Here is a 12,589-nt window from a genome sequence, read left to right on the forward strand (position 1 = left end):
AAACAGGGAGAAGGGCCAGAGAGATCACCTTGGGGTCAGCCTCCCAAACCCACGGTGTTGCCTCTGTTGTAGAGCCTGATTTCCTCCAGACCCAAGTTGCAATGAATTCTGGGAAGTGTGAGTGCAACTTTTCAACCTCTCCAGTTAGGAGGAGGAAACATGAAGGGTGAGTGAAGTCTAACCACATTAGTCACATGAAGGTCTTTGTGTTTTGCTTTCTTCTCTCTCTTTTATATTTTAGGTGATAAGCTGCAGTTGAAAATTCTTGTTTTTTGTTTTTGCTTTTTTTTTTGGTAAAAGTGCTTATTTAAGTTTGTGCCTTTGAGTTCACAGTGAATCTCATATTTACATAAAGCTGGCATGGAGTAGTTTTTTGGGTAACACAAACATCACTATGGCCAGATGTTAACTCATTTCACTGATGTGTTAATATCAAATTAACACCAGTAATATGCAGTGTTCCCAACCAGGTCTAAACACTTTTCCTGGAATTATTTTGTTTTTGTTTTGTTTTGTTTGTTTGTTTGGAATTATTTTGTTTGTAAAAGAAAACACTATTTTAATAAACAGTATTGTAGCCCCAAAGGATACATTATGAAAAAGTATAAAATTTAGGGGAGGGATGGAAACCTTCAGTTCAGTTTGTTTTTTTATATATCCCAGGTCATTATTCTTTCCCAATTTTGAAATAGATTCTTATTGTAGTTGTAAGTTTTGATCAGTGTTAAGGTTAAAACTAATTTGTGGAACCATTCACAAATTAGTTTGATACAGACTTTTCAGTTTGCTCAAGATCATGCACTGTAGGTGGAACAAAGCAGCATTTAAAGTTAACCAATGGACCCTCAAGTATTTTGATGTGTCTTAACACTGTTGCAATGAGGAAACTGTTGACAAAGTAACAACCAGGGATTGGTCTTCCCAAAACACACTGAGGGATGGACTTTAACTAAAAGTAAAAGGATGATCACTGGAAGTGGTATAGATGGTGATGAGATAGCCAGAGATCCCGCAGTCCGTTTGGACGGGAGTGTTTCCTGGAGCTCATATTATAATTGGATGGGATGAAAAGGGAAAATACAGGATAGTCTGATTTATAGAGGAAGCTACCCCACTAGCCTGTATGAAGGTCCTAACTTCTGGCCAGAGTTTGCAAAAGCCAGAAAGAGAATCATCACCATGGAAACTGGTGGCAGGAATCCTGAATGCTCACACAGAAAGGAGGATGGGAAGAAGCAACGTTCTGTGCCTCAGGCTTTGATCAGGAGCTACATCTCTCAAAGCATCAGCAAGGACTGAAATCCAAATTAAAATTACTGCAGAGAAAGTAAGTTTGACACCTAAGTGGGAACTTGGTGATTTTTGAGCAATCCAGGGGGTAATAATGTGCACCAGTCGCCGGGACAGCCGGATGATGCAAACAGCGGGGGGCCAGGAGATGACTGGAGTCAATAGGCAGGTGTGGTGCCTAGTAAGCCGCTGCCCGGAAGTCCCAGATCCCAGAAACAGGGCACAGTGAGTGTCACCTAAGGGCAAAGTGGATGAATGCTCGAAACATGTTGACACGTCCCATAAAGCTGTGATAGGCATTTCTATTCTCATTCTGGGTGTGAGGATATTGGATTTTCCCAGGTAGAGTCAGGAACAGCAGACAGTTAACAGGGAAGATCTGGTTGGGTTCACAGGGGTGAACAGCACAGTTCTGGGCAGAAACAGCAGAGTCTGTTCAGAGAAGTTTGGGGTGGCTGGCTGAGACACCTCACACTTGAAGCCAGTGTCCCCCTCTTTTCCATCCTCTGCTTTCTCTGCTGGGTCTTTCTGGTGACCATCTTCCAATTTTATGTCCTTTTTACTGCCTTTAATGATCTCACTTCTGGTTCTCTGCCTTGGTTTTGTTAGAGGCACTTGTCCCTTGAGTAAGCTCAGATGCGGGGTCCCCTCGTGGGAGGAGCCGGAGTCCCAGCAGCTCCTGCTTCCTTGGAAGGCAGCTCTGCCCCGTGGCCTCCCCCGGGAGAGGCTGGGGGCAGGTCCTGGGGTCACTCCCTGCCCCCACAGTGCTTGAGCTTGGTGCCTGTGCTTGAGAGTTCTTCCTATAACATTCCTGAGTAATACCAAAGAGGACTTGGAAAAACAGAAGGTCATGCTATGCTCATGGTTGGAAAAGCAACTGTAAAGACATAAACTTTCCTATTAATTCTTTTTTCTGATGAAATTTAAAATGAAAATTACAATGTGATGTTTGTTTACTGAAATAATTTCAGAGGTGTAAGTAGTATCTTAAGCCATTAGGCTATATTTAGTATATAAGGTATGCTTTATATATACTTTTGGTATGTAAGTTATTACACTATATAGAATATCTGAAGTGTAACGTTTATTTATTTATTTTTCTTGAGTATAGTTGACACAGAATGTTACACTAGTTTCAGGTGTACAACATTTGATTTGATAAGTCTGTATTTTATGCCAGGCTGCCTACAAGTACAGCTACTATCTGTTACCATGCGACACTAGTACGACACCACTGACTATGTTCCCTATGCTGTTCCTTCTATTCCTGTGACTTATTCATCCCATAACTGGAAGCCTGTACCTCCCACTCCCCTCTTTCCATTTTGCCCATCTCCCCACAACTTTCTAAGTGGAAAAAAAGATCTTGTGAAGAGACACACACGTTTGACTTATGTTTAGAAAATTTTTAACTTTCTAAACATTTTTTCTAAACATAAGAAAAGATTTTCTAAACATAAGAAAAACTTACCATAGTTTGAAGGTCAACCAAGAAGTGACAAAATATTTGAAGCAAATATATCATACCATTAATATATTTATTCCATAAGGAATTTCTACATATTGAAAAAAAATAGTAGAGCCTGGTATTGGGCAAAGGACACAAAAAGACAATTCCCCCAAAATAAATTTAATAGTAAACAAACATATGGGAAGATATTAAACTTAATTTGCAGTTGTAAGTGAAAATTAAAGATAGTTGCTATTTTCTCTCATTACATTTGCAAGATAAAGGCTGATAATATTTAATGCTGGTGAGAGCCCAGGAAACTGGTATTGGTGGGGATGTGAACTGATACCATCCATTTGGGAAGTATTTTATTATGTTCATTAGGAGCCATGATTATTCAGAACTGGAGGATTTGTCAGATAATCCTACTGGGTATGGCTTCCATAGAGAGAAATGCATAAGTCCTACCTGTAAAGCTGGAGGAGATTAGCTAGGTGTACACCCGCAGGCAATTTCCAGCCCACAACATATAAACATTGTCATCACCAGGGAGTGGGCCCCTGTTCCCCAGGATGCCTGCCCTCTCCTCTAGCCTCCTTCGCTTTTTCTGCTTGTCAGTGCCATAGATGAATTTTGCCTGTTCTAAAACTTCATAGAAATGGTGTCATACAGAATGTAGTCATTATGCTCAGTGTTTCAGATACAACTGTTTTTTGCACAAATCAGTAAAATTCATTCCTTTTTCATGTCGAGTTTTAGTATATTGTATGGCTATACCTTAATTTGTTCATCCATTTGCCTGCTGATGTGCATTTGGGTCACTTATACTTTTTAGCTTTATGGAAGTTTCTGTGAACAAACTCCTTTTTTGAAATTTTTTATTGTCATAAAATATATATAACAAAATTAGCCATTTTAATCATTTTTCAAGTTTTAAAAAAGATTTTATTTATTCATTTGTCAGAAAGAGAGAGAGCATAAGCAGGAGGAATGGCAGGCAGAGGGAGAGTCAGGCTCCCCCCTGAGCAACGAGCCTCATGCAGGACTCAATCCCAGGACCCTGGGATCACAACCCAAGCTGAAGGCAGACGCTTAACCGACTGAGTCACCCAGGCGCCCCACATTTTAAACCATTTTATATGTACAGTTCATTGGTGTTGTCACATTTAAAATATTGTACAACCATTACCACTATATATTTCCAAAAAATTTTCATCACCCCAAATAGAAACTGTGTAATCATTAAGCAGTAACTCCCTCATTTCCCCTCCCCAACCCCTGGTAACCCTAATCTTTCTATCCCTATGAATTTGTCTATTCTAGATAGTCATGTAAATGGCATCACACAATATTTACCTTTTTGTCTCTGGCTTATTTCATTTAAAATGAGGCTTTCTAGTTTCATCCATGTTGTAGCATGTGTCCAAACTTTGCTTCTTTTATGGCTACATAATCCATTCTATGTATATACAGCATTTCCTTAATCCATTCTTCTGTCGATAGACACATGAGTTGCTTCCACTTTTGTCTGTTGTGAATAATGCTGTTAGGAACATGGATATGCAAACATCTCTTTGAATCCCTGTTTTCAATTCTTTTGAGTATATATCTAGCAGTATAATTGCTGGGTCACATATGTGTGATCATTCTTGTGTGATCTTTGTATGTACAGACGTTTTCATTTAGTGTGGGTAAAAATGCAGATGGCGGCACCACTGGGTTACAGGGCAGGTGAGCCTTAACTTCATGAAAAGCCATCATTCCAAGTTTCAGGGTGATTGGCCCTTTTCTACTCCTGCCAACAATGTCAGAAGTAGCAGTTGCTGCACATCCTCCCCAAATCTTTGGTGTTTGCTTTCATACAACCCCCTCCCAACCGTGTTGTGCTAAAGCAATTCAATGGAAAAAGGAAAATCTTCAACAAATTGATCTGAAACTGGGGAAACTCAACCTAGCTCACTTGAGATGAATCATAGGCCAGATGTCAAAATTTAAAACCATAAAACCTGGCAGAGAACCAGAGGATACCTTCATGGTCTTGGAGAAAGCCAAGATTCCTTGAAGAAGATACACAAAGCAGTAAGCTTCACACAGGAAATCCTGGAGGGCCTGGGCTTGACTTGCATCCATGAGACCCCACGAGCAGGAAGAAGGTAGGAGCTGCCCAGGTGCTCTTCAGTGGGACCCCAGATACCTGCGTGGAGGCTCGTGACATGAACCTTGTGCTATTCCCCTCAACTCCCCAGGCAAGAACTTACTGGAATATCTGGCCTTACCACAGAACCACAACAAACATGAGTCACCCTCCAGAGGCTCTTTCACTTCATTAATGTGGTCTTTGCACATTAGACCAAAGTCTTTCCACGGGGTTAGAGCATAAAGCGCAGGGGGAGCTGGGGGAGCCAATGCTGGGGTGGGCTGGGAGAGGGGTGGCAGCTCCTTTCTGGACACCTAGGTAGAGGGGCAGCGTGGGATGGGGGATGGGGGAAAACCCAAACTTTGGCGAGAGCCAAGCCCGGATTCAGCAGAGGCAACCCTGCCCTGGAGCGGTCCACGTCTAGTGGCACACACCGCAACACCTCAACGTGACTTGTCACAGACAAGCTCCTTCTCTTACTTTTTCTGCTTTGCAACCAGTGCTTCAGCTTCCCGGGCTCAAAATATGGTAAAGCTTTGGCCTCCTCTCTCCTCAATTTTCGGTGTCCAATTAGATACCAAGTCCTATCAGTCTTCCTTCCAAAAGCCTTTCAGCAAGAAGTCCTCCTGTACCCCATACTGCTTTAACCTACCTGATTCCCATTCTCGTCCTTCCTGGCAGAAGCCCAATTTTGTTCAAAGTGACAACAAAATTCCAGCAGACGGCTTTCTTCCTTGTAGCCCTTGGCAGCTGGGGGGTGTGACTGAGGTCTATACATGAGATGGAAGCAGAAGGTTTCTGGGAAAGATTTGCTCTTCTTAAATAGGTGTCACCTCTTCCTGCTTCACTCTTCCCATTTTTCTACCTGGGATGAGGCCCTGAGCTCTGGATGAGCTACAGCAGCCATCTTGAGGTCATGGGGCACTCTATCTGAAGACGACATTTCTCTTACTCACATAGACCATTGCAGGAGACATCACAGGGCTTTCCCAGCTTCTGCTGTGCCTGTGAAAAGGTGGACACATGAGCCCCAGAATCAAGTTATAGCCCATCCCTAAAGTAGAACATTAAGCTACCAGTGGAAATGATGAAGGAAATCTGCATAGATGGACCTGGAAGGAGGTTCATGATATTTTGTTGAGTTAAAAAAGGTGTTTAAAGATAGTTTTTTATGGTATATAATTACACATAAACATATACTTACTTTGAAATATATTCATTTAAAAGTGTAAGTGGATGGTCCTGTATATCTTCAACAGGCTTACTGTATTTGCGCGACTAACTTGTAGGCAGTTGCATTTGAACTTTCTTATCTGATTAAAATATATTTTTAAAATTTTTTAAGACTTTATTTATTTGAGAGAGGTGGAGAGAGAGCACAAGTAGGCAGAGCAGCAGGCAGAGGGAGAGGGAGAAGCAGGGTCCCTGCTAAGCAGGGAGCCCGATGTGAGGCTCTATCCCAGGACCCTGAGATCATGACCTGAGCTGAAGGCAGACGCTTAACCGACTGAGCCACCCAGGCGCCCCTAAAATATTTTTTAATAAAAAATAGAAATAGGAGATGAAAGTACTTAAAATGCTGAAATTCCGTGCTCCTCAGTCTGGCATTGGTGGCATCCACAATGGGCAGGAATAAAGATGGTGTGTGTGTGTGTGTGCGCACATGTGCAATGTGTATGAGTGTGTGATCTGACACTTAGTGTGTGAGTACTTTGCAGAGCGTATGACTGTGAGTCATTGTGAGTGTGATGTGAGTGAGCGTGTGTGTAGTGAGTGTGTGGGTGTGTCTGTCCTCCTTGGGCTGGGGAGAAGAGCCAGAAAAGACTTGGGGGCCCCCATGTTTCTCAGCTCAGTCTGGCCCACCCTGAGGTGTAGTGAACCTGCTTAGCCCACTCTGAACTACTCACCTTGGAGCAGGAAAGGAAGTGAGAATGAGGAGGACCTCCGTCTGACCGTCTGGGGAGGGGCCTGACTGTCCATCCTTCTGTTTTGAGTCTCCAGGGCAGCTGCCCCTCACGCTGTAGTGGCTGCTAGGCCGGCAGTGCTCCTGAAGACACACCCTGAGACGGGTACCAGGTCAGCTAGTGTCTCTCGATCCCATAATAGCTCCTGGACCAGAAGATTTTGTGGCCAATGATGTTAGGAGAGACTGAGAAGCTGGGGACCCACCAGCAATGCTGGCATGTCAAGGGTACGGAGGAGTCCCGTGGGGACAACACCTGTGGCACCTTCCCAGCAGGGCATTTTCCCCCTGAGGACAGGAACCCTCTCCCAGTCCCCTCCACCCAGGACATCAGCCCACTTTAGCCGGCACAGTGCAGGCTGAAAAGCTTCCTCATGCACAAAGACAGGCCACATGGGAGCCCTATGCGCAGGCGACACTACACCCATTTCACAGATAAGGGAACTGAGACTCCAAGAGACGGAGAATGTTGCTCAGGTGTCCCCAGCTTGTCCGGGACCTGCTGGCCTAGAGCTCCACCCGCTTTCCTTCTCCGCAGAGGCGGAGAGCAGGGCTCAGGGGTGATAGAAGAATTTAGAGAAAAAGGCCAGGCTCACCCTTGGTCCTCAGACCTTGAAGGGATTCCCAGGCAGTGGGAGGGGTGGAGTAGTGAGAGCGAACGCTGAGCGGGGCTGGAGGGCTGGGAGGTGCTGAGGGGACCGTGCCAGCTGGTCCTGGCTCGGCGGCTCTGCCGTCTCAGCAGCTGGGGGTGAAAGACCCCAAAGGAGGTGGAAAGCGAGTTCCAGCCCCGGCAGTGCCACCAGCAGCCCATGTGGCTGAGGTTAGGGCTCCTGCTCTCCGCACCCAGTCTCCTCCTCTGAGCCGTGAAGGAGGAGGGTGAAGGGTGCCGGACAAAAGATGTGAGTCATGTGGGTCATGTGAGTGTCAGGTGAACAGTGCACACAGTATGAGTAAATTCCATGCCATGTTTGGAATCATATATGTGAAATAATTATTTGTGATTTATCTGGTCCTGGATGCTGACTGGGCAGCCTATGTCTATTACAGGGGAAGGCCAGTGACATTCATGCACAGATGAGGACTCAGAGCCCCGGGGAGCTGGGACTAGATCCCTGGCTGAGGCTCACTTTCTTCCCACAGGTTGTCTCTCCTGTGGACTGTCAGAGCCCTGTCACTGACAGGTTGGGCTCTGAGGGAAAAGCCTGCCTCCATGGTGATGGCCAGAATGCTGGTGAGGAGCTGGGGACCAGGGATTCTGCAGTCCTCATGCTTGGGGTTCACCACCCCGAAGAAGTTGGGCTGGGAGGAGCCATCAGCATCTACACAGAGGGACCTGTCTCTAAATCCAGCAGAATCTGGTAGCTCTCGGTGGCCTGCTGTGGCTGGGGGAGAGCAGGAATACGGAAGATGGCTGGTGGAGGGAGCCCCCAGAAGGAGGGGGGAGAGATGGGGGGGGCGGGATGCTCCATGGCCAAGGGCCCCACCTGACCCCTCAGGTGTAGGGATTTCTATTCCATTAGCACATCCCAGGCAGGGTTGGGGCATCATGGCAGCTGCTGTCCTCCAGCCAACCCCTCACTCAGCTCAGAAAGTTCTAGCAGTGTGTGTGGAGGGAGGTGGAAGATAGTGTGTAACCTCAGAAGAACCCATCCTCCCCCACTTCTGCAGAAGCTGGTGTCTGTGTTTGCGGTAAACCAAGTGACCCGGAGAGGTGGCCTACATGAGAAGCAGGACCCGTCAAGGTCACGTTCTGAGGTGGCCAGCCTGCATAAAGGGGGTGTGGAGGCTATGTCAGCAGCTGCCCCACCATGACCTGCTGGGCCCTCCTGCTCCTCGCCTCGGTGCTCCTGGCCACCCCAGGTAAGGACATTCCCCATTCCACTTGCAGCGTCACCTTAGCTGAGGGTAGGGACAGCTCTGGAGAGTGGGCTGGGCCGGACCACCTGATTTGAATTCTTTGGGGAAGGTAAGAGAAGAAGAAAGACCTCAGAGAGGAGATGAGGGAAGTTTCCTTTAGGTCGGATCTGTGTGTGTGTGTTTTTGTGTGTGTACTTTTTTAAAAAAATTTTTTTATAAACATATAATGTATTATTAGCCCCAGGGGTACAGGTCTGTGAATCGCCAGTGTGCATGTACTTTTGAGAGGGAGAGAGAGAATAGAGACTCACAGAGACAGACAGAGACAGAGACAGAGACAGAAGAGGGGTTCATGGATGATGGTAGGGGAGGTATAATCTTTTCCTCCTGTTTTCCAGAAAGAACTAGAGAGCATGGCTTTGGCACAGAGACTGGGTCAGAGCAGCCCCAGGGCAGAATGTGAGGACAGCGTTCCTGGACTCCTCATAAAGCCCCACCCCTCTCCTGGGCTCCAGCCACCTTCTGGGCTCCCTGGCAGCCAGGAGATCTGACTTTCCCTCCCCTTCCACTGTGGAGAGATGCTGATGTTGTTTCTTCTGCAGGTCTGACCTTTTCTGGTCTGACCCATGAGGACAATGACCTGTCCATGGCTGACATGTATGAGGAGGAGCAGTTCTTCGAGATCCTGGCCGAGGAGGACCCCAAGGTTGTCAGCTGGCTCCCTGCTCAGCTCCCAGAGCACCAAACCCCTGCCCCCGTCACCTCTCCGCCATTGTCTCCTCCCTGGGAGTTCCAGGCGGGGCAGCACCTCTCTGCGGGGGGGAGGGGGGGGCTGTGGGCTGAAGATGCTGATTTTGTGCACACCCCTGCCTCGGTGGGGGGGCCATGATGGTGTCCTCTAGGGTCTGAACAGACACCGGAAGAGGGGCGGGTGCTGAGCTGGCTAAGGTGCTATGGGTGTGGGGCAGGGTCTGGGGTGTCAGTCCCAGGAAGACTAGCAGGAACGAGGGCAGGGGCCTACCAGCTCGCTTCAGTCCCTAAAGGGCAGAAAGAACATAGACGATCCTGCTGGCTTAGGAGGCACCCCAGAGCCTCATCCTGGTGCCCTGACAAGGGCTGTTGGCGGTGTCTGAGAGATCACCTCAGGTGGTATCATTTTCTGACAGGATGACCAGATGATCACCCCCTGTAAGACTTGTATGGCTATAATCAAATGGCTGAGAAAAGTCCTGAGACACAATCACACGCAGGTGAGGCCTTGCGGTTTGGGGAGCCATCTGCACGGTGGTCAAGGGCATGAGTGGGGATTCAGGGGGTGGGGGCAGCGCTGAGGGAGGGCGAGATCTTGTCAGCAGGGAATCTGTGGGCTCCACTCCTGTGTCTGGGAACTGACTTCAGAGAATCCCCTGAAATGGCACAGCTCTGGGCGCATGAATGTAGGAAGCAGGGTGTGTGTGGTTTCCATTCCCCTGTTAAAGGAAACTTGTCCCCAGAGAAGGTAGGAACTTTCCCTTGTACTCCCTCTGCGTGTGTCCATGGAGGAGCTTTGTGAGGCCAGTTCCAGGGGGGGCCTGGGTCAGGACAGATCAACCCCAGCTCTGCCACTCCCTGGCTGCATGGCTGGGCCCAGCCCTCAGGCTTTCTGAGCCTCGGTTTCCTACCTGAAGAATGAGATGGAAAATAATCCCAATCTTGCAAGTCGCCTAAGCCTTTTAAAGGAGCTGCAGGGGTGGGATGATGTGCTTGGCTCCCTGTCAGGCCCTGAGTCAGGGCTGACCGTACCAAGAAGACTTGTTTCACCCTCACTCCCTCCCCTTTGCTCCCTGATTCAGCTCAGCCTCTTGGCACTGCCCGGCCTTCCCTCAGCCCTGGGTTTTCAGCTTTATCCTTCTCCACTGCGATGGTAGCAGAACATATTTCAATATCGAACGTGCCAAGGCTCCACGCTCTCTCTTCTCCTAACCTTCCTGCCTCAGCCCTGAGCATGAGCCCCAGGCCTGGGACCCAGGCAGCTTGGCAGCAGAACCTTCCACATGGGTTCTAGCAGCCGAGGGCGCCATTCCCCACACAGAGGGCCAAGGGCTGGGGTGATGATGTGCAGGGCACTGAGACACGACAGGGCCAACTGTCCTTCTCTCAACAGCCCGTCTGGGCCAGGCTTGGGCTGGAGCCTGGGCACAAGGGTCAATCCCGAGCTCTCCAGCCCCTACTTCCATGGCCACCTGGCACCGTCCCACTCCCGGCATGTCACGGTCAGCGGCGCCCAGGGCCTCAAGCTGCTGGAGGACCGCAGGGGGCTGACCTGGGCAGAGGTCCCCTGACTCCTCCGTCTTTCTGTGGTGCTGTTACTGCAGGAAGCCATCAAGCGGGCTGTGTCCGTGGTATGCCGGAAGATACTCATATCCAGGCGTCTATGTGACAAAACAGTCACTAAATACCTTAGTGCCATCACCCAGGGTCTCGAGAATGAAAATTCCCCCCAGGAAATCTGTGTGAAAATCAGGATGTGCAGACCAGAAATAGGTGAGTGCGGAGGGGACAGCAGGGACTCCTGGCTGGAGGGCCCGGGTCATGACCCCGAGAGTGCTGCTTTTCTCACAGGCAATCCTGGGGTGACAGCAGGTCTCTGTCCATGGTCAGCTGGGCACCTGAGCAAGTGGCTTCACCTCAGTGAGCCTGAGTGCCCTTACCTGTGAAGGGGATAATAATCTCTATTTCTTTTTCTTTCTTTTTTTTTTTTTGCATCATTTTTCCTTTTTAAAAAAATTTAAAATTAATTAATTCACATATAATGTATTATTTGTTTCAGGGTACAGGTCTGTGATTTATCAGTCTTATTGTAACACCCAGTGTTCATAACAATCCCTATTTCCTATTTCAAATAAGGATTGAATGAGATGATTATGCATAAGGAGGTTGATACCAGGGAAGTGGTCTCAGATAGGGATACTCCTAGCCATCAGAGCCCTGGTTGATCTCCCTTCCCCCGCCCAGCACCGGTCTGGGGGATGGGAGCCAGGCACCAACTTTGCCCAGCACTCTGGGGGCCTAAGCACTGGGCTCAGGAGCCCCGATGGCACAGAGGGCCCTGCAGTCCTTTCCTCCAGGGCTGCTCAGGCTGTGTCCATGCACACGCCAGGGCTGCGGGACGTGGGGCAGGGAAGGGCCCCCTGAGTGGCTCTGGCAGCACGTTTAGCCTTGACTGAGGCTTTGGGCTTGCAGATCTGGGGTCACCTTGTACAGTGAGCTTCCCACCATTTCCCTTCATGGAGCTTGTGATTTTTATCTCCAGAGCCCCACAGCCTGCTCAGGCTTCTGACTGGGTTTCAGGTTGTAACTCTGGGTGTGTTCAGTGGGGGCAGGTGGCTCTGGGTCCCCCACACACCTGCCCACAGCAGGCTCCTCTCACCACTTCAGGTCTTGGAGCCTCTGGGGCCTTACCCGACCCTCAGGAGAAGCACAGAATCTTCAACAACCATCGCCAGCTTCTGCCTTCCTAAATCCAGGGTGGACCCTCCAGTTTCCCTCACCGAACTCTTTGTAGCGCCCTCCCCTGGCAGAGAATAAAATGTCATGCAAGCTTGTAGCCACAGCTTCCGTTCCTTTGGTGGGTGTGAGGGGAGGCGCTGGGAGGCATGCCTGGGGGACCCAGATACTCATTCAGTCCACGTTTACTGTATGTGTCCCGCTCTGTTCTAGAGGCTAGGGATTTCGCGGTGAACCAGACAGGGTTAGAGGCCATGAAATATGTATGAAGCCCTCACTAGAGACACATACTCCTCTAAGAGCTGGGGTACCCTGTGAATATACCCCCAGAAGCTCTCAGACTAGCAGGGGAGAGCAGTAGGCTTGTAGCCGAGAGGGCTTTCACAGAAACCTGTCCTTTGCTTTT

At 48.7% G+C, this 12,589-nt stretch overlaps 1 protein-coding gene across 1 annotated transcript; it reads left to right on the forward strand.

Moving 5' to 3' along the window:
- The first annotated feature begins 8,855 nt into the window (after positions 1-8,855).
- GNLY (granulysin) lies at positions 8,856-12,282 on the forward strand. Its single transcript, XM_080813737.1, has 4 exons — positions 8,856-9,403; positions 9,864-9,947; positions 11,052-11,220; positions 12,115-12,282. Exons 1-4 carry the CDS (start codon positions 9,344-9,346, stop codon positions 12,195-12,197), a joined length of 396 nt encoding a protein of 131 aa, XP_080669863.1. The 5' UTR covers positions 8,856-9,343; the 3' UTR covers positions 12,198-12,282.
- The last annotated feature ends 307 nt before the right edge of the window (positions 12,283-12,589 follow it).

This window comes from Martes martes (genome assembly GCF_963455335.1).
Source record: "Martes martes genome assembly, chromosome: 9".
NCBI lineage: Eukaryota > Metazoa > Chordata > Mammalia > Carnivora > Mustelidae > Martes > Martes martes.